This window comes from Lonchura striata, chromosome 27, assembly GCF_050655825.1.
Source record: "Lonchura striata isolate lonStrDom1 chromosome 27, ASM5065582v1, whole genome shotgun sequence".
NCBI classification, from domain to species: Eukaryota; Metazoa; Chordata; class Aves; order Passeriformes; family Estrildidae; genus Lonchura; species Lonchura striata.
The window spans coordinates 11576800-11598487 of record NC_140729.1 but is presented as its reverse complement, the minus strand read 5'-3'; the positions used below and the strand labels follow the sequence as shown (position 1 = coordinate 11598487).

Sequence of the window (21688 nt, the reverse complement as noted above, 5' to 3'; positions counted from 1 at the left end):
TCCAGATCCAGGAATATTCCAGGTTTAGGTCAAATTGGGTCTCGTTAACAACTTCCGCTGTCAGTCCATAGTCCCAGATGGAATCTGGGGTTTGTTGGGATGTGAGAGCAGCAGGAATCCCGAGGAGAGGAGGTGACAGCCCCGGGTGTGTGGGGACAGGAGCTCACAGGGCTGATCTGAGCTCAGATCTGCTTCCAAAGCCACTCTGTGACTTTTGTCCACTCGTTTTGGTGGAAAAGAGGAACTGACCTCGAGTTACTCCACATGGATTTGGGATGTGGAAACCCCCCCATCACCCCAGGCTCTGATGTGTCCCAGCCCAAAAGGCTTTTCCAGCTTGGAGCAGCTGCCAAACCCAAAATTCCTTGACATTTAGGACATTTTTAATGTCATTTCATGACCAGCATTCCCAAGTGGCGTCGGGCTGTGCCAGGGATGAGACAGCAAGAGGCATCCATGGATTCATCAATCCTCAGTATTGGAGCCCTCCTGGAGAGTGGGAACGGCTCGGGTTGGGGTAGGAGGAGTTGGTTTGGTTTGGTGATGTGGGAATGTCACCAAAGTGTCCTGGAACCAAATTCCAGCTGGAAAGTGAGGTCCCCTCCTGGTTTCTCGTCCTTGGAAGTTCAGAGCAGGCTGGAGCCGCTGTTCCAGGGAGGGGAGCTGGGATCAGGAGCTGATGGGAGGTGATTTGGGATGAGGCCCAGGAGTGGTCTGCCCCTAGCAAATCCTGCTGCTGGATTTCCTCCCTTGGTTTCCAGGGATCCGATCATCCAGGTGGGAACATTCCAGCTGTTCTTGAGCTCCTTAAGCTCCCCCTTCTCTTGCAGAGGAGACGACGTTTGAGGCCGGAGTCAAAGTGCAGATCCACAGCCAGTCCGAGCCTCCCTTCGTCCAGGAGCTGGGATTTGGGGTGGCCCCTGGATTCCAGACCTTTGTGGCCACCCAGGAGCAAAGGGTAAGTCCCAAATCCCCATTCCACCCTGGGTTCCCTCCAGGTCTTCCTGGGAGAGATTCCTTCTCCGTAATTGATGTCCCTTGAGATGCAGCTCCATCATTAACAAATTTTTGATGCCTTGCTTCAAATTTCTTGGGATGAGGGCAGCTTTTCCAGGTTATCTGCCATGGTTATTCCACAGTCCTGCATTCCCACAGTTCCTTGAAGTCCCATAGTAATTCCATCTCCAGGACAGATTTCATCCCTGGTGACTTCCCTGCTCTGCTCTTCCATGGTTGGAGCTGAGCTGTGGCAGCTCAAGGTGTTGGGTCCTGTCCAACCCACTGGGTTTTCCCAGCAAAAACAAATTCCAAGGATATAAAAAGAGACAGGAGGACAGAGTTTCCTGATGGAGAGGAGCAGGAATCGTTCAGGTGACACCAGAATATCCACATGATTTATGACAAACTCTCCTGGGATACCTGGGAATCATCATCTTCCATGAGTCCCAGCAGTGACACATCCACATGGATGGATGGATGATGGATGGATGATGGATGGATGATGGATGAATGGATGGATGGATGGATAGATGATGGATGGATGATGGATGGATGGATGATGGATGATGGATGGATGGATGATGGATGATGGATGGATGGATGGATGGATGGATGGGAAGGGCTGGACAGGGCATCACGTGGTGCCTGATGCCCAAAGATTCTGGGAGCAGCTCCTCGAGTCAGATCCTCCTGGCAGCTCCAGCAGTGATTGAAAAGATTTGCCTTGCTTGAAAATCCCATCCTGGACAAGATTTGGGAGCTGGGCTGGGAGCTGGAGCCTGCAGAGAGGATCTCAAGGACTTTGGGTTAAATTGCTGCAAATTCAAGGCTTTGCTGCAGCTGCTGGAATCCTTCCCCACCCCATTTCCAGCACTGCCTATTCCAATATTTCCATTGAAAAAGGAGAATTCCGACCTGAACATCATCCAGATGAGAGAGAGGGGAAAACATTCCTCCCCACATCCCCCCTTCCACATGGGAGATGTAGAGGACAGAACAGATTTAGGGACTCTCAGCTCAGGGCTGTCCCTTTTTCCGGGGGTTTTGCCAGAGTTTTGCTGATGGGAGAGGGAAGGGCTCATTCCTGGGATTTTCTGACTGGTTTAAAATCATCTGAGGGCTCCAAAGCCTTTCCTCAGGAGAGGTGGAACAATCTCCAGCATTCAGCTCCCACCCCAATCCTTCTTCCCAGAAATTAATTTTTAACCTAATTACAGCCATTAATAGCTTCCTCTAATTAATTAGTAGTCCTTGAGGACCTTCTGGGTTTCCCCCACCTTCCTGATGTGCAGCTTTTATCCCAATCCCTCATTTAGTCTGGGTTTCTCCAACTAAATCTGTTTGCCTGTGCTGCTCCTTTAATAAACCAGAGCCAAAGGTGGAACAGCTCCAGGAAAATCCCACAGGGACTGAGCCCAGGCAGTTATTGGGGTCCTGAACCCAGAGTTTTATATCCTGGGCTATAAATTAAATGATCCTGCAGCTGGAAAAAACAGGAATAAAGAAAAAAATGGAGCTGATTTCCCATCTTCCAGCTCAGAGCAGCCTTGGGGAGTTAATAGCTCTTTCTCCAGGGATAAATAATGTGGAGTGAGGAAGATTTGGGATGGTGGGAGCTGTGGACCCTCTGTGGGACAGAATTTGGGTTGTGAGGTGTCAATTCCTGTCTCTGGATTCATTCCCTGTGGACCTGCTCAATTCCCTCCCTTCATTCCCCATCCCGCTCTGGAAATCAGAGCATTCCCTGGGCTTTGCTCCTGATTTTCTGCCTTCCCAGGGCTGCAGCTGCTCAGCACCACTGAAGATTCACATCCTAGGACCAGGGCATAAATCCTGGCATTCCACCCAGAGCTTTCCAAGATCCCCCTGTCCAGAGCCAGCTCTGCTCTGTGGTTGGGATCTCATTAAATCTCCCTTCACAATGAGCTCTCAGGCTGGAAAAATGGGAATTAAATCAGCTCTGCTCCTCCTCCTGCAGTGGCTGAGGCCTGCGGCTCCTGCAAGGAGGCACTTCTGGGATTCATTTCCCACCTTGGGAGTTAATGGAGGAGTGACCTTGGGAGGGACCTGGCAGTGTCAGGGTAGAAATGCTGAGTCAGCAACAAAAACTCCTGAGAAAGCAGTTCCAGCAGGAGATTTGTCCATAAAATGTGGTGGATGGGTTAAAGAGGCCAAGCTGCTCCTGGCCAAGGGCCAGGTGAGATGTTTCCTGGTTAAAAAAACATGGGATTGTTCAACCTGGAGGAGACACCAGGGGTGACCCAACTGGGACCTTCCAGGACCTGAAGGGGAGCAGGAAAAATGGAGAAGGAATATTTCCAAGGGCTGGAGGGACAGGACCCAGGGAATGGCTCCCACTGCCAGAGGGCAGGGATGGATGGGAGATTGGGAATTGGGAATTGTTCCCTGGCAGGGTGGGAGTCCCTGGCACAGGTGCCCAGAGCAGCTGTGGTGCCCCTGGAGCCCTGGAAGTGCCCAAGGCCAGGCTGGACAGGGCTGGAGCAGCCTGGGATGGTGGGAGGGGTCCCTGCCATGGCAGGGGTGGCACTGGGTGGGCTCTGAGGTCCTTCCAACTGGAACCATTCCAGGATTCCATGAAATCCCAGACTGGAGCAATCCCTGAAGCTCAGGGCAGCCAGGGCTGAGCTCCCTGAGGGAAGCAGGAGCCAGGACACGATGGAGGATTGGAATGAGAACAGGAGGGTCTGGATGGAAAATCCTCCCTGGATCCCCTCCATGCCTGGTGCAGAGGGAAAGGAGCTGGAGAGGTTCCCATGGAGCTGCTGCCCTGGGGCTTTCACCCCATTTCCCATGGGATGAACCCCCACAGTCCCATCCCAGCTGGGGCTCCCTGTGCCTCCCCAGGGCTGCTCCGGGATTGTTTCCATGGCAATTCCTGAGTGGATGGATGAGGTTTGTGTGCTCATGAGCAGGAGCTGGCACAGGGAAGGATCCATCACCTCCAGAGGGATCCCAAGGAGGCCAGGACCCCCTGGAATTGGGAATTACCCTTCAGCTCCCACCACTCCCAGCTTTGGATGGATCCCCTTCCATTTTCCTCTTTCCTGGCACTTTTGGGTGAGCCTGGTGTTGGAATCTCCCCCTCCAGACCTTGGGAAGCTGCACTATCCCTGTGTTATTCCCCTTTTCCCTGACCATGGCACCAAGGCTTGGATGGACACACTAAAATCCATATTTGAAGGGCTGATCCCATGGAGAAAGAGAAATTCCTCTTTCCTTCCCCTTTTCCAGGCTGGTTTTTGCAGCATCTCAGCATCACCCAAAGCTCTTCCGTCAGGAATGGGGTCAGACTTCCCAACAGAGCTGCACAGACCATCCAGGGAAGATGGAAAACACCTGGAAAAGGGCAATTCCTGCCAAATTTTCCATAAAAATTCCAGAGGCTTCAGTGAAGCCCTGGGTTCTGAGCTGTTGTTTGGTGGGTGGGGCTCTGGAGACTCATCCCCTCCAAAGGTCTGGTGGGGTAGAGAGCAGAAGTACAGAGCTGCAGATCCAGAGTGGGATTTGAGAGGCAGGAAAATGGGATTCAGGCCTGGCAGTGATTCCCATTCAGGGTGGAAGCACTGGGATTTGGGAATTAGGAGGAATTAAATAACATTTCCCATGTTTGAGGTGTCATTTTACAAGTGATGGGGTGCCAGGACACAGGGAATGTGTGTCCAGGGAATTCCCTCCCAGTGTCCATCCATCCCTGCCGTGTCCCTGTCCCTCCCACTGCAGGGATGGATGGGACACTGGGAAGGAATTCCTGGCTGGGAGGGTGGGCAGACCCTGGAATGGATTTCCCAGAGAAGCTGTGGCTGCCCCTGGGATCCCTGGAATTGTCCCAGGCCAGGTTGGAGAGGGCTTGGAGCACCTCGGGACAGTGGGAGGTGTCCCTGGGGTTGGAATTAGATGAATTTTAATGTCCCTCCCAACCCAAACCATTCCATAATTCCATGGATTCACATTTCCTAACCCTTGCTCCAAGCATTTTCTGCCACCCATGGTCTGACTCCTCCTGGAAAAAGGTTCACCCCCTGATTTCTTTGTTCCCCTCAATCCCACAAACTCTCCCAATGGATTCCCTCCAATTTATCCTTAAATTCTGAATAAATCCAACAAGTAGATCCCATAAAACAAATCCCACAGAACCTTAATGGCACAGGAGCAGTTGGAAGCAGGAGATGGAAAAAAACTTTGAATTTCTAGGGCAGGAGAGGGGTTTTGGTTAGAAAACAGGGTCGGGAGGGAATTGGGAAAGGATGCAAAGGAAAATGGGTTTGGAGGGAAGGGAGGGAGATGAGGCAGAGCCTGGAAGAGGCAGAGAGTGGGAAGGGAGGTCAGGAAGAGCCATTGGATCCACGGATGAGGGAATGGTTTGGGTTTCCTGCTCCCCCCTGCACCCTGTGAAAAAGAGGATTTTAGAAAAAGGTGGAAAAGTGAGGACAGGAAAACTTCAGAGTCCAATTCCCCCCACCCCCCAAACCAGGTACCTCTGCCAAGTTTGGGAATTGAGTCCAACAAATTCAGGCAGGATGGTCTGGGAGGAGGAGGGGAATGGCCAGGGAAGGAGCAGGAGGAGAGGCAGAGTTTCCTGGAGCAGGGCAGGGGGGAATCTGCATCCCTGAGGGATTTCATCCGTGTGGATATGACTCTGGGGGACATGGGGCAGTTCCATAGAGGGAACAGCCGGACTCATCTCAGAGGGTTTTTCCAACCCTTAGAATTCCATAACTCCACATTATTGGGGATTTAAGGCTGATTTTGCACCTGAGCCACAAGCCCAGCTCATCCAGGGGGAGCAGGAGTGGAAGCAAACTTGGGACGAGGCTCTGGAGGGGCTGCCCGGGACTTTGGGTGGATCTCCAGGAGGTTTCAGTGCTGCTCTTCCTGTTGGGTTTGCAAAGTAGGATCCTGGAGCTCCAAAATCCCATTTTTCCCTGGGCACTCATGGGCCCCATAACACCCCCGAGCTCTGCTCCAAGGGAGCCCCCAGGGGCTGGAAGGGTCAAATTCATCCCTGAAAACCAATTCCTCAGGAAGGAACAGGCAGGATGGGGAAGGAGCTGGAGATGCAAACAGACAATTCCAGCACCATTAACTGGGAGCTGGGATCAGCCAGCTGTGGTTGCTCTGGGATTTTCAGCTTTCCACAAGGGCTGGAGCTGCCTGGGATGGAAATTCCAAGAAGCTGCTGCTGTTGGAGGTCCCCTTAAGGAACGGAGGGCTCTGGTTTCATTGGGAGCCCAGCCTGGGTGGGGATGTTCAGGGAGGGTTTGGGTGCCTCCTTGGGATCGCTGGAGTTTGGTGCCATCAGCCACGTGAGAGAGTCTGGGCAGGAACTGGTGCTGGATCCATCCCAGAGCCAGAGGGGAATGAGGCAGGGAAAGGCTCTTCCCCCAGAGGTGCTGGCACTGCCCAGGGAATGGTCCCAGCCCCGAGGCTGCCAGAGCTGCAGGAGGGTTTGGACAGCGCTGCCAGGGGTGCCCAGGGTGGGATTGTTGGGATCCTGGGGGGTTGCTGGGATGCTGGGGGATTCCTGGAATCCTGGGGGATTGTTGAGATCCTGGGGGATTGTTTGGATCCTGGAGAATTGCCAGGGTCCTGGGGAATTGTTGGGATCCTGGGCAGGAACAGGGGTGGGACTCGGTACTGGTGAGATCCCTCCCTCCAGGATTTTATTAAACTGCTCTGACCTCTGCTGGGATAATCTCCACCACATTTCCCTGTTTGAGAAAATGAAACGGGCAGGAGGAACACGGATAGCACTTCCAATTAACTGAAGGAGTGACCTCTGTGGCTGCGGGCAGATGCTGCAGCTCCCGGGAGGCTCCGTGCCAGGAGCAGTGTGGAAAGACAGGAATGTGGCCAGGGAAAGGCTTTGGCAGAGCTGATCCTCCCCTGCCCCGGGGATCTGTTCCCTCCAGGTTTCCCGAGCTCATCCCCTCTTTTACTGGCATTTAGAACAAGCAGAATCCATCCAGCTTCGAAGGAGTCAAATCAATTTTTTTCTTCCCCATTTAGCACCTGCCAGCTGGGAACTGATCCTGGTAATCCTGGAGAAAGCCGGGATCAGGAGGGCTGGAAAAGCATTTAATTCATAAATTAATTATCAATGACTGTGAAAGGGCCAGGCTGGGAGTTTGTCACCCTCAATTAGAGGCTGGAGCCGGATTTCTCCACGCAGGAGCAGGAGGAGGAGCCCTCGGGAAGCTGCCAGGGAGCACAAAGCCTGCAGGATCCGAGGGCAGGGATGTTCCTGCTGCCTTTTTCCTGCTTTTCCTGCTGCTGTGCCGTGCTTTGCTCCATTTTGGGGCAGCAGGGGAGGGTGAGGGAGCAGCTCCACATCCCGGGGCTGATCCAGCCCAGATCCCTCCCACCAACCCATACAGGGATCATCTGGAAGAAAGGAAAGGGATTCCCTCAGGAACCCTTCCGGAGAAGGATCTGGAGGGGCTGCAGGAGCAGGATCAGACCCAGTGAATTGTCCCCCGTTAATTGTCCCCGAGGCTGAGGGCTGGCAGTGCTCCCTCCATCCATCATCCATCCATCCATCCATCATCCATCCATCCATCCATCCATCATCCATCATCCATCCATCCATCCATCATCCATCCATCCATCCATCCATCCATCCATCCATCATCCATCCATCCATCATCCATCCATCCATCCATCCATCCATCATCCATCCATCCATCCATCCATCCATCCATCCATCCATCCATCATCCATCATCCTTCCATCATCCATCCATCCATCCATCCATCCATCCATCATCCATCCATCCATCCATCATCCATCCATCCATCCATCCATCATCCATCCATCCATCCATCATCCATCATCCATCCATCCATCCATCCATCCATCCATCCATCCATCCATCCATCATCCATCCATCCATCCATCCATCCATCATCCATCCATCCATCATCCATCCATCCATCCATCCATCCATCCATCCATCCATCCATCCATCCTGTTCCTGCTCCCTGGGGTGCCTTTCCCAGCTCTGCAGCAGCTCCAGAGCAGGGATCCAGCTCTGCAGGGAGTTCAGCAGCTCCGTGGGGTTGCGGCTTTGGGTGGAAAGGCTCTTCCTGATTTGGTCTGGAAGGGGTTCAGGGGAGCCCTTAGGGATGGATTTCCCCGGATTTAACCCCAGGGATTCCCGTGCCAGGCCGGGAGCAGCAGCTGGGGGAAAACTCCACACATTTCCAGGGAATGTGCAGATCTTCCTGCTTGGGGAGAGTTTGGTGGAGCTTTTGCAGTTTGTAAAGTGGAGTCTGCTAGGCAGAAATTCCAGCTGATCCCTCCACAGCTGCTGCCACTCCCAAGATGGTGATTGTCACCTGAGAGTGTCACCTCCAGGACGTTCATTGTCACCTGGGAGTGTGCTCCCATGGCACTGGGACAGCTTGTCCCAGTGAGTTATCCCAGGAATTGGGGAGCTCCTGGTGGGGAGGATGCCCTGAGGGACTGCGTGGGCTGCCTTGTGACAGGGGACATGTCCTGCCCTGGCCCTGTCTGGCACCTCATGTCCCTGTCCCCATCCTTGTCCCCAGCTGACGAACCTGCCCCTGTCCCTGTCCCCAGATAATGTCCCTGTTCCTGTCCCCAGCTGACCCTGTGCTGTCTCTCCCTGTCCCCAGTTGATGTCCCTGTCCTGGTTGCCAGTTGACAGCCCTGTACCCAGTTCATGACCCTGTCCCTGTCCCTGTCCCTGTCCCTGTCCCTGTCCCTGTCCCTGTCCCTGTCCCATCCCTGTCCCCAGCTGACCCTGTGCTGTCTCTCCCTGTCCCCAGCTGATGTCCTGTCCCGTCCCTGTCCCCTAGCTGATGTCCTGTCCCGGTTGCCAGTTGACAGCCCTGTACCCAGTTCATGACCCTGTCCCTGTCCCCAGCTGACGTTCCTGTCCCCATCCCTGTCCCCAGCTGATGTCCCTGTCCCGTCCCTGTCCCCAGCTGACCCTGTCCCGTCCCTGTCCCCAGCTGACGTACCTGCCCCCGCCGTGGGGCGAGTGCCGCTCCCCGGAGCTGGGGCTGGCGTTTTTCCCGGTGTACAGCGTCACGGCCTGCAGGATCGACTGCGAGACCCGCTACATCGTGGAGAACTGCAACTGCAGGATGGTGCACATGCCAGGTCAGGGACAGGGACACTGGGCACGGGCTGGAGGGACAACTCATGGGCCAGGTCGGGGACTGGAGGACAGGGGGACAGCGGGGACACCTGGCCATGGGCTGGAGGGAGATGTCAGCTCAGGGACAGGGACACCTGGGGACAGCAGGGATGCCTGGGCATGGGATGGAGGGATGGTCCACATGACAAGTCAGGGACAGTGGACACCGTGGGACACCTGGGGGACAGACTGGAGGGACAGGCCATGTGCCAGATCAGTGATAAGGACACGTGGGGGATGCTGAAGGCTGGGCTGGAGGGACAGGCCATGTGCCAGGTCAGGGACGGGACACCAGGGGACACCTGGGGCTGGGCTGGAGGGACTGGGGGTACCTGAGGGAAGAAGGTGCCCATGGCCTTCGGGAAAGGCTGGGTCTGAGGCAGCAGGGCCATCCCTGTCCTGGGGGATCAGGGACAGCAGAGGGACAGGGGGGATTGTCTAGCCCTGCTCTGGGTTGGGGCAGCCTCAGTGAGCGTTCTGGGGCAGTTTTGGGCACCACAAAATAAAAAAGACATCAGAGGACTCAAGAGGGTCCAAAGGAGGGGCATGAGGCTGGGGAAGGGTCTGGAGGAGCAGCTGAGGACACTTGGCCTGTTCAGCTGGAGCAGAGGGGCTGAGGGCAGAGCTCAGCGGGGCTGCAGCTCCTCCCCAAGGGCAGCTCTGATCTCTGCTCCGGGACAGGGACAGGAGCCAGGGAATGGCTGGAGCTGGGCCAGGGGATTTGGGATGGAGCTCAGGGAAAGGCTCTTCCCCCAGAGGTGCTGGCACTGCCCAGGCTCCCCAGGGAATGGTCCCAGCCCCGAGGCTGCCAGAGCTCCAGGAGGGTTTGGACAGCGCTGCCAGGGGTGCCCAGGGTGGGAGTGGGGGGCTCTGGGCAGGGCCAGGGTGGGACTGGGTGGTCCTGGGGGGTCTTTCCAGCCCAGGATATTCCAGGATTCCCTGTGAAATAGGGGCAAGCCATGGAAGAGAGACCTGGGTCTGATTAAGGTTGGAAAAGACTTCCTGGACCATCCAGTCCCACCTTTTTTAGCTCCAGGGCCTCCCTGCTCCAGCAGCTCCTGCAGAAGGCCCCTGTGGCAGGCAGAGCTGGGGGCTGCAGGGGGTCCCCGGGGAGAGCCCGGTGTCCCCTGTGATGGCTTTGTCCTGTCCCTGCAGGGGATGCTCCCTTCTGCACCCCGGAGCAGTACAAGGAGTGCGCAGAGCCCGCGCTCAGTGAGTACCGGGGATCCCTGATCCGGGGAATGGAAGGTTCATGGAAGGTTCATGGAATTCCAGTGGCCTGGATGCTCCCTGGAGAGGGGGTGGGATTAGCCCCAGCTTGCTGGGAAGTGCTGGATGCATGCTGGGATGAAGTTTCTCCTGGTTCTCCATGGGGCAAAGGGCTCCATGAGCACAGAAACCCTTGGGATCAGGGGAGCCCCAGGAGCCACCCTGGGCTGGGATGGAGGGACCATTCCACGTCTGCATTCAGCCACGAGTTCTCCAAGCTGTTGTTGACGACAGCGTTGCCTCCAGCAAGAGGCCTCTCCAAGGTGGTGAGAACTGGGATGAACTGGGAGAGAAATGTCCAGAGTGGCCCCTGGGCCCCTTTCTGGGAGGGATAATCTTTGCTCCGTTTCCCTGCTCTGTGGGCCCCCGTGTGCTCCATGCCTGCCCCCCTGCAGGTCTCCTGGCAGAGAAGGACAGCAATTACTGCATCTGCAGGACCCCCTGTAACCTCACCAGGTACAACAAGGAGCTCTCCATGGTCAAGATCCCCAGCAAGACCTCGGCCAAGTACCTGGAGAAGAAGTTCAACAAGTCGGAAAAATACATCTCGTGAGTGGGGGAGGACCTGAATTCCTTTGGTTTTTGGGAGGGAAATGTCTGGAAAGGGCCCAGTCCTGGCCAATCCATGCCCAGCACAGGGATGTCTTCCAGGGAAGAGCAGAGTGAAAACCTGGGAGAGATGAGGTTGTTTCTTCTCAGTAGATTTCTTCTCTGAGTTCCTTCCCAAGCATTATCCTCATGGGGATCCTCCAGTCCCACCAAAAAAAGTGCAAGATTTCCCACTTTGCTGGTCCTGTTGGAGGTTTGTATCTCTGGGCTGAGCTCCTCAGGCCGTGGAGCTCTCCCAGCCCCGGGCATGTGATTGCTGTGTGTGGGAAGTGAGAGTTCTTCCAGATCCTTTGGATTCTTGTCACAGAATCACAGGATCATGGAATGGTTTGGGTGGGAAGGGACCTTAAACCCACCCAGTGCCACACTGCCATGGCAGGGAAACCTCCCGCTGTCCCAGGCTGCTCCAAGCCCCCTCCAACCTGGCCTTGGGCACTTCCAGGCCTCCAGGGGCACCACAGCTGCTCTGGGCACCCTGTGCCAGGGACTTCCTGCCCTCACAACCAGGAAAAGAGTTCCCAGCACAGAGAGATCCAGGATCCTGAGGAGTTCTGGGGAAATGTCGCTGTCGAGGCAGGACAGGAATGAGAAGATTGACCAGAAGGCTGCTGAGAGTAAAACTCCAGTTTATTCAAAATACCCCACTCTTTTATACAGAGCTTCATGAGGACCAATTCCATTGGTTCTGAAGTGAAAACAACCCCCAGCATTGGTGCAGAGTGCTCGATGCACAGTGATAGAACTTAACTATAAACAATGTGAACAACAAGAGAGATAAAGAATTATTTGCATTCTTCTCCAGCTCTTTCCCAGCCTTCTGCCTGGCTAGAAACTCCTGTTTCTCTCTTTGACTGAATCTGAGACCCACAGGGAAACCTTTCCCAGCTGCTGCAAAGGCTCCCAGAGCCCTCAGGGTGCCCTGAGCTCCTGGTCTGCACCAGCTCCAAGTTCTGTGGGATCTGAGGACCCCAGAGAGAGGAACAATCCTTACAAAGGGAAATAAGGCCCCAGAACCCCGTTTTTCCCTTACCCCAAAGCATTGGTCCACCAGGGGCTCCTGGGCTGATGTTTTTCCTGTTCCCACAGAGAGAATATTCTCGTGCTGGACATTTTTTTTGAAGCACTCAACTATGAGACCATTGAGCAGAAGAAAGCCTATGAAGTGGCAGCCTTACTTGGTAAGGGGGGACTGGGACCAGTCTGGGGTCTCTGCTGGTCTGGGAGGGGCAGAGAGAGGCTGGGAGGGGTCCACAGCCCTGAAACCCCCAGCAAGGACCCATGTCTGCTTTCCTCACCCCACCATGGCACCCCAGGGATGTCCCCATGGATACTCTGTGTGTTCATGGACAGTTCTGGAGCTGCTCCATCCCTGCCTGTGCCCTGTTCTGGCAGATTCTGGGCCTGGGTGGGCACTGGGTGCCCTCTGTGGTGCAGGTGTAGAGGCCATCCCAAAACCATCTCCCCATCAGCTCTTCCCTGTTCCACATCCAAGTTTTCAAGCTAGGCTTGAGCTCTTGGCCTTCAGCTGCTTCATGGAGGAGGAGGAGGAGGAGGAGGAGGAGGAGGAGGAGGAGGAGGAGGAGGAGGAGGAGGAGGAGGAGGAGGAGGAGGAGACCCATGGAAGGTTCTGCTCCATCCCTGCCTGCTCCCAACACCACAGTTTTTGGAGATTCTGCTCCCCTGGGCAGTGTGTGGGGAACATCCCAGAACCATCTCACAGCCCCTCTTCCCTGCTCCAAATCCATCCTTTCCAACTGGGCCTGAGCTCTTGGCCTTTGGATGCCTCAGGAAGGAGCTGAAGGAGACCCACAGAAGGTTCTGCTCCATCACTGTCTGCTCCCATTTTTTGAGATTTTGGGGCTGGGTGCTCTCTGTGTTGCCTCCTGGGCAGTGTGTGGAGGACATCCCAAAATCACGTCTCCATCACCTCCTCCCTGCTCCAAATCCGTCCTTTCCAGCAGGAGGTGGAGGAGATCCATGGAAGGTCCTGGAGCTGCTCCATCCCTGCTTGCTTCCAGCTCCCCATGTTTGGAGATTTGGGGTTGGGTGGGTGCTGGCGCTCTCTGGGGTGCAGGGTGTGGGGGACATCCCAAAACCATCTCCCCATCACCTCTTTCCTGCTCCAAATCCACCTTTTCCAGCCAGGCCTGGGTCCTTGGCCTTTGGATGCCATGGAAGAGCTGCAGGGGACCCTGAGCTGCTCAGCCCCAAATCAGCTCCACCTTTGGGATCCCAGCTGCGGATTTGGGATTTGCCTCGTTGGGTTTGGGGTGGGGGTGAGCCCTCCCCCAGCCCTACAGCCTGCCTGAGCCACCCCAAATCCCTGGATCCCTCTGGAATGCTGGGAGTGCTCAAACCTCGGGAAGCTGGAGCTGGGTCACCCCTGGGCAGGGAGGTGTCCCCATGTCCCCCACATGGGTGGCCCTGCCAAGTGCCCCCTCAGGAGCCCTTCTGCACCTCCTGGGGCTTTTCCAGGAATTCCAGGCAGGAAGTGGAGGCTGCTGGAGCCTCTCTGACCCAAACCTCATTTGCACCTCCTAGGACCCTCATTCCCAAGGCTCTGGAGCTTCAGGAAGAGCCTCATCCCAGAATCCTTTCCCCAGGTTCAAAGCCTCCAGGTGATTCCCCCTGGTGTAAACCCAGAACACCCCCTGGGATCATTCAGGGTTCTCACCTTGATCCCAAACCTTCCCCCTCTTTCCTCTCTCCGTGTCTCATGGACACCCCTGGGAAAGGCCCCTCCCTCCCCACCCATGGGTGCCTTTGCTCTGGGGGTCAGTCCAGGGCTGTTTTCCAGCAAAGTCCATGGGATTTGCCTTCCCTGAGCACCACATCCCAGTCACCTTCCCAGCAGATTCCTGGGAATCTCCTCTCCTCAGGTTCCTCCTCCAGCCCGGGACACTCAAACAGAAGCCAGGAGATGCTTCCCAAAAAACCTCGGGCAGCCAGGAGGGAGCAGGGAATTTCATTGTCCATGGCTGCTGATTTCACATGCCCCAGTCCAGGCTGGGGACAGCTCCCATTCCAGGGAAGGGAATCCCTTCCCACTTACTGCCAGGTTGGGGATTTTCCTTGGCTCCAGGGACATTCATGGTTCCCAGCACCTTCCCCAGAGCAGGAATTGGCATTCCTGGGATGCAGCCTGGAGGGCTCCGGGCTCCATTAGCAGGAAAACCATGGGGCTGCGCCGATGCCGTGCAGACCCTGCTGCTCCGGGGAATTGTTCCCGGTTTTTGGGGATGGCAGCGCCCAGCAGTGCCTGGGAGCCCTCACGGTGCTGTGCCCTGCAGGTGACATTGGTGGCCAGATGGGGCTGTTCATCGGGGCCAGCATCCTCACCATCCTCGAGCTCTTCGATTACCTGTATGAGGTGAGGCCTGCCCAGCCCCGGCGCGGGACTGCGCTCCCTGGAGCCCCTCAGCCCAGGATTTGCCATTCCTGGAGCCCCTCAGCCCAGGATTTGCCATTCCTGGAGCCCCTCAGCCCAGGATCTCCCACCCTGGAGCCCCTCAGCCCAGGATTCCCCTCCCTGGAGCCCCTCAGCCCAGGATTCCCCTCCCTGGAGCCCCTCAGCCCAGGATTTGCCATTCCTGGTGCCCCTCATCCCTGGATTTGCCCCTCCTGGAGCCCCTCATCCTGGATTTTCTGTTCCCCGGGGATCCCAGAGCCCCCCCAAAATCCTGTATTTCCAACCTGCCTCATCCAGCTCCCCACAGCCCCAGCTCAGGCAGTTTTATTGTCATGGGATGTGAGAGTTGTCAGTTTTATTTATTTTTGTCCATTTGATTTAATGTGTCCCAATCCAGGCTGGGGACATCCCATTCCAGGGAAGGGAACCCCACGGTCCCAGCCCTGAACTCTCTTCAAATCCTCTAATTCTCTTTTTTTTTTTTTTTTTTTTTTTTTTTTTTTTTATGCTGACTTTATATTTTATATTTTCAGACAATTGCCCCTATACCAATCCCTCCTAGGCAGCTCCAGCATTGGTGCCATTAACCAGGAATAAAATATGGAAAAATTCCAGGCCTAAAGCTCAGAGCTCAACAAAAGCTGAGCCTGGATACCCAAATATTTAATTAAATTTGCCTTTTCCTGAATTTTTTGGGGTCTCTTCCTAAGCAGGCCATAAGAAACCTCACAAATTTGGGGTTTTTCATCTCTGTTTCCCTCCTTTCTTTGATATCTGCTGACAAAATTGTCAAATATGGGGGTTTTGCTGCTCTTTTTATTTTTTTCATCTTATTTGGGCTTAAAATTAATTTTGTCCCCTCTGAGAAGCTCCCTGGGGATGCCCAGCAGGGGAATCTTCACAATCCCAGATATTTAACCCCCACCAGCCAGAGGAAAACAGTAATAAAATACCTTAAAATTTCAAAAAGATCTACACAGTTTTCCACTCTGCTCAGAGTTTCACAAAGCGGGAGTCAGCAGCTCAAAAATTTGAGTCTTCAGCCAAAATATTTACAGATTCTGGCAATGACAGCAACGAGATTTTTTTTTTTTTTTTTTTTTCATGGATTGGCCAAATCTGGGGGAAATATTGACCATAAAGAAGCTTTTTTGTGATCTTCTGCTGAGCTCTGTCCTCCTGGTCCCAAATTCCCACCACACTTCCCTGCACCAGCCAGGATCCACATTCCTTAGGAACTGACCCAGTTTTTGGGGATTTCAGCTTTCTTCTTGTTGGTTTTATTTCTATTTTCTCCCAGTGGGAGCTTTCCAGTAAAACACTTCTCAATTTTTATGGGATTTCCCTGGAAGCCAAATCCTGCAGCAGCAGAAAAATGAGGGGGCTAGGAAGGAGCTCACAGAGCTGGGAGTTTCTCTGAACCCCAAAAGTGTCCCAAAAATGGAATTTTTGTGAGTTTTATTCCATGTCAGAGAATGCTGGAATGGTTTGGATGGAAGGGACCTTAAGGATCATTGAATTCCACCCCCAGCCATGGCAGGGACACCTCCCACTGTCCCAGCCCTGTCCAGCCTGGCCTTGGGCACTGCCAGGGCTCCAGGGGCACCACAGCTGCTCTGGGCACCCTGTGCCAGGACCTGCCCACCCTGCCAGGGAACAATTCCCAATTCCCAATCTCCCACCCATCCCTGCCCTCTGGCAGTGGGAGCCATTCCCTGGGTCCCGTCCCTCCATCCCTTGTCCCCAGTCCCTCTCCAGCTCTCCTGGAGCCCCTTTGGGCCTGGCAGGGCTCTGAGCTCTCCCTGGAGCTTCTCCTCTCCAGGTGACATCCCCAGCTCTGCCAGCCCGGCTCCATGGCACAGTCCTTGGAGCATCCTCCTCCTCCTCCCACCCCTTTGGAATGCAGCCCCAAACCCAGCACACCCCATTGCTCCCCATCCCCCTGCAGCCTCTTCCCACCCTAATCTGGCTCCCTCTTCTTGCAGCTGATCAAGGAGAAGTTGTTGGACCTTCTTGGGAAAGAGGAAGAGGACGGGAGCCATGACGAGAACGTGGTAAGGAGAGGGGGGGAGGTGCCCTGGGCACGCTGGAGCTCTTCCCACGTGTTCAGGTTATTAAAATTGTAATTAGAGATGCCTCTGCCCCAGTTAACAGGACCAGATGCCAGTGACAACAGTCTGGGGTTTATTGGATAGCAAATATGAGGGGGAGGGAGGAAAGAGAGAAAAAGCAAGGGAAAGAAATGGAAAATAGGTGGGGGGAGCAGAAAGAGAGGGACAGAGACGGAATAAGGAAAATATCACCATCTGTGATTGATCCCACTGATCCTGCCCAGCTGGGCTGGGTGGCAGAGGTGCCCCAGGAGCACAGAATCTGCTGGGCTGGCACAGCTCAGGCCGTGGGAAGCCCAGGCAGGGCTGGAGTTTGCCACTGGCTCCTCCACAGCCTCCAGGTCTGCTGCACCACGGGCGGTGCGAGGCCTCAGGAAGGACTGGGGAGCACCCGGGGGTGTCTGGCCGCTGGGACACCCCCGGGTGCTCCTCACCTGGGTGTCCCTGGATGTGCCTCCAGGACTGGGCTGGTCTGTGTGAGGGGGTGCACCCAAAGCCTCCTCCTCCTCCTCACTGCGGGGCCTCAGCCTGGCTCCTGCGAGCTCTGCTCTCCCCAGACCCAGCCAGGGAAGCTCTCTGCTGCCTCTGGCTTTCTGCTGGATGCATTCCTCCCCCTCAGCCTTGCTTGGTTTTGCCTGGGCCTGAGATGATTAAGGAATGGGTTTCCCTTTATCTAAATTAGGTTTCATTTACAATCCCAAGTCCCAGCCAGGCATCTTCAGGGAGGCTTCTTCAGCTGTACCTTCTTTATCCAGCTGTGTTAGAGCGAGCAGGCTCTGTCAGTGTGTGAGGCATGAACCTTTTCAGTCTCTGCAGCCCCAGACCAGCCAGGGGAGTCTCTGCTGCGTTTCTGGTGCAGGCACTGCTCCCCTCAGCCTGGTTGGTTGAGGGGATTGAAGGATGGCTTGTTTCCCTTTGTCCAATCCCAGCACTTCGACTTCCAGCCCAAAGCTCTCCAAGGAGCTTTCTGTGCTTGTGGCTCCTGTTAGAAATACATTTTATATTGTTGGTTTTCGCAAATATTATATGTGTAGTGTTAAAATAACTTTACTTTTATTTCCACTCTTAACAAAACTTAGATATAATAATAGTAGCTAATATAGTTTTGAGTTACCTGTTTAGTTAAGATAACATCCAGTGAACATGTCATGAAGACCCTACTATTCAAACACCAACCATCAGCATCTACTGTCTACAGAAAATATAAACCAAAGCCCAGACTAGAAGTAATAAAGAGAATAAACCAAAACCACAACCAAAAACCACACATACTCTAGAAAAATAGACCCAAAGAACAACCATACAAAATAGTTCCAAGAAAATGTAAACTAGTTTATAGAACGATATAAATATGCATAAGTCTATGAATATACTGCAAAGCTGATATAATAGAAAAAATATTTAAGTATCTCCGAAGATAAGTGTGCTCTTAGGTAAATGCCAAATACCCAACTGTTTTTAACCCTTTATTTCTATCTCCTACTATCCTTTTATTAAACTTTTCTTTTTAAATTTTACCAATGTCTTGGTTTGAAAAGACAGGAGTCTGTGAAGGAAGGCAAGAGCCTCCTGTGAAATGGAAAAGGTAAACCCCCTCCCTCCAAATTACCACAATTTTAAAAAAGGCTCTCAGGCAAAAATATGGGAATGGGAATAACAGTTCTTTACTAGGAAAAAAATTAAATTATAATAATAAAGAAAATGTAATTAGTACAAACAAAACTAGTGATAGAGTCAGAAACGTGACACCCTGAGGAGTCAGGGTGTTGGGAACAGTCCAGTTAAATGGTGGCTGCTCCTGGAGTGGCAGATGGAATGCTGCTGGAGTGGTGATCTCTACAAGGGTGGAGTTTCCTCTGAAGGTCTGGTGATAGAGTAGATGGGCCTGGTCTTCCTTTGGGCTTCCAGCAGAGAAGAAAGCTGCTCCTCTGGGAATCCACTGAAGGGGCTGCCCTGGTGTCCCAAAAAATGCTGATTTTATATAGGTAGGGGTGCTTGGCTCCTCCCTCTGGGTGGAGTATCTCACAAAGGGATGATGGAACTTTCCCAGCCATGCAGGGAGTCATTCCATGGCCCATGAACAGAAGATACCTCCCCGAAGGGAGACATTGTTCTTGGGAGAGACAAGAAAACTGCCCAACCTCCAACAGATGGCAAATAGAATACATGCTTATCTTACAAGCCAGGACAACCAAAAAAGTAAACCTCCTTTTCCTCAGCTCCTTTCTCAGTTCTCGTTACAAGGAGCAGAACGTTGTGTTTGAGGCTGTGTCCCTGACACGGGGAGCAGCAGCAGCTGTGGGTAACGCTTTCCTGGTTTTCCATGGCAGAGCACCTGTGATCCAGTGCCAAACCACTCGGAGAGCCTGAGCCACACTGTGACCGTGCCCCTGCAGGCCCCGCTGGGGACGCTGGAGGAAATCGCCTGCTGACCCCTCCCCACCACAGTGCCCACCCCGAGGAAGGAAAACTGCACAGGGAAAAACAGGGACCCAGCTCAGGTTTGCACTGGGGGGAAAAAAAAAAAAGATGGAGAAAAAAAAATACTGGGAAAAAATACTGAAAAAACTTATTTAAAAAATCTATTAAAAAATGAAAAAAAAAAAAAGAAGAAGAAGAAAAACTCGCTATGCATTAAAAGAATATAAAAATAATATAAAAATATAAATTCTAAATATACTCTGCCCAAAGTGAGAGGCGCCTTGGACTTGACTCCTGTTGTCCTTTCCTCCTGGGGGTTTGGCTCCAACCTGGGAAGCAGCTGCCAGGCTGGGAGAGCTGGGAATGTTCACCTGGAAAAGGGAAGCTCAGAGAAGAGAAACCTCAGAGCCCCTTCCAATGCCTAAAGGGACTCCAGGAGAGCTGGAGAGGCACTTGGCACACGGGATGGAGGGACAGAACACTTTTTGGGATTGTCCAAGCCTGAGCAGCAGCAGCAAATGCAGCAGCAGCAAATCCCAAAGGAAGCATCCCAAATATCCCAAGCACTGCACGCCAGGGCTTTGCCTGGCCCCGGGATTCCTCAGCTGCCTCTCTCAGCTCTGTTCCTCTTTGCAGTCCCTGGGTTTCAGTGCCAGAAGGAGCATCCCAGAATTCTCCATTCCCAGCGCCGTAGGCTGAGAGTTTTAGAGTAAAAGAGATCCCAAAGTCGGCGCTCTCGGATTCTTCTCCCGGTCGCGTCCTCTGGGTGAGGTTGGGCTGAATCCCAAGCTCAGCCCAAGGTGAGCATCCCTGGAGAGGAGCCACAGGGATCCCTATGGATCATCCCAGCCCTGCTCCTCCTCCTGCAGTGTCTGCAGAGTCCAGGAGCAGTGGGTGGGGTTGGCTTCATTCATTTCTTTAATTTTTGGGGGGAATTTTTGGAATTTCCTTCTTATCCCATTCATGGATTCTGTGCTTTCTCCTCGTTCTCCTGACTGATATTAAAGCTGGTCTTGTGGAAATGGCCAGGCTGTGTCATTCCTGCCTTGCCCTCATTCCCAGCAGATCCCAGGAAAAGCCTTCCCAGGGCTCTTCCTCATCCCTTATCCTTATCCCTCCTTTTCCTCCTCCACCACATCTTCACACAGCTCCGTTTGGGTGGGAGTCGTGCCATGGCCATGCTCAGCTGCATCCCTGCCTTCCCTGGGATGGGGATCAGCAGGATGTGCTGGGATCTCTGGGATGCTGTGGAATCTCTTTGCTGACAGAGGTGTTGGAAACCTCTCCGTGACATTTTGGGATTGTTCAGCCTGGAGAGGAGAAGCTTTGGGGTGACCTCATTGAGGCCTTCGGTGCCTGAAGGGAGCCTGGAAAAAACATGGACAAGGGATGGAGGGACAGGACCCAGGGAATGGCTCCCACTGCCAGAGGGCAGGGATGGGTGGGAGATTGGGAATTGGGAATTGTTCCCTGGGAGGGGCTGGGTGGGAGATTGGGAATTGGGAATTGTTCCCTGGCAGGATGGGCAGGCCCTGGCACAGGTGCCCAGAGCAGCTGTGGTGCCCCTGGAGCCCTGGCAGTGCCCAAGGCCAGGCTGGACAGGGCTGGAGCAGCCTGGGACAGTGGGAGGTGTCCTTGCCATGGCACAGGGATGAGAATTCAATGGTCTTTAGGCTACTTCCAACCCAAACCAGTCTGGAATTCTGGGATTCCAACTTTTCCTTTACTGATCCACTTTAACTGGCTCCAAGTGTAACAAGAAAATCCATTTCCATCCAAGTGCATCCCAAAATGTGTTGGCTGTTGCTTCATCCCTGGATCCAGGCACTGAGGGGCTGCTCTGCCACATCTCCAGCGCCAGGAGACACCTGGGGATTTTAAAAAACACCCTCAGGGAGAGATGAGGGTTTGAGGGGCCTGGAAAAGGGCGCTGAGCCCTGATGGAGAGGGGTGTGAGGAGATTTAATTTTCTATTCCAAACCTCATCAGGATTAAGGGTTCCTTTTCCAGAAAAAGACAATAAAGATTAGGAGAAACTGTGAGGATTAATTGGGGATTCAGAAGAAGAAACAACCAAAGTTCAAACTCCCAGCGAAGCCCCAGCTCTGCTGAGTGCCCTAGGATTTTCCCAGAAAAAGTGAAGCTCCATTATTTGCAGTAATTAACCCCTTGCTGCCTTGGAGCACATTCCAAGAAAAAGAGAAAGGAGTGGAAAAGGCACTAGTAAATCCATCCTACCTGTTTGATGTTGGATGGATCTGCCCAGGGATGGAACAGGGAGCAGGGATGGAAGCCAACCATCAGCTCCTGAAAACCCCAAAATCCTGATGGAAAAATTGAAACAAGAATCCCCATGGGAGATGAAAATCCTATGGACAAGGTGAGAAAATCCAGAGGGGGATTGACCAGAGGGTTTGGCTGAGCTGCAGGTCAGAAAATTCAATTTCAACCACAAATCCATCAAACAGCTGGAATTGCCATCCCAAGTGCTCCCTTGGAGCTCTGGAGCACTGGATCATGCCTGGGCAGCAGGGCCCCAGGGCTGTCACAATGAGGAAAATCCAATGGGAATGCTTCAGGAGGAAAAGCAGGAGCAGAACCAGCTCTGAGAAGGAATTTCTGAAGTTCAGCTGCGTTTTGGATCATGGGAGAGCTCAGCTTGGCATGGAGAGTGCTGGAGCCCAGGGC

The 21688-nt window shown here is 53.7% G+C and overlaps 1 protein-coding gene across 8 annotated transcripts in view; it reads left to right on the top strand.

The window, feature by feature from the left end:
• LOC110479572 (acid-sensing ion channel 2) overlaps positions 1–20026 on the top strand; it is a 407232-nt gene extending 387206 nt beyond the window's left edge. For 2 of the 8 annotated variants that reach the window (XR_004149277.3, XR_014950234.1), the window contains exons 3-11: positions 831–958; positions 8994–9144; positions 10337–10393; positions 10846–10999; positions 12146–12237; positions 14350–14429; positions 16454–16522; positions 18910–19080; positions 19637–20026. Coding sequence is in view for 5 of the 8 variants with exons in the window: in XM_085562148.1 (XP_085418274.1) it covers positions 831–958; positions 8967–9144; positions 10337–10393; positions 10846–10999; positions 12146–12237; positions 14350–14429; positions 16454–16522; positions 18910–19011 (860 nt within the window). In the remaining 3 variants the exon portion in view is untranslated. Of the gene's footprint in view, positions 1–830; positions 959–8966; positions 9145–10336; positions 10394–10845; positions 11000–12145; positions 12238–14349; positions 14430–16453; positions 16523–18909; positions 19287–19636 lie in introns of those variants that run through there. The other 6 variants (XM_085562148.1, XM_085562149.1, XM_031507053.3 and 3 more) reach the window with 4 other exon arrangements.
• The last annotated feature ends 1662 nt before the right edge of the window (positions 20027–21688 follow it).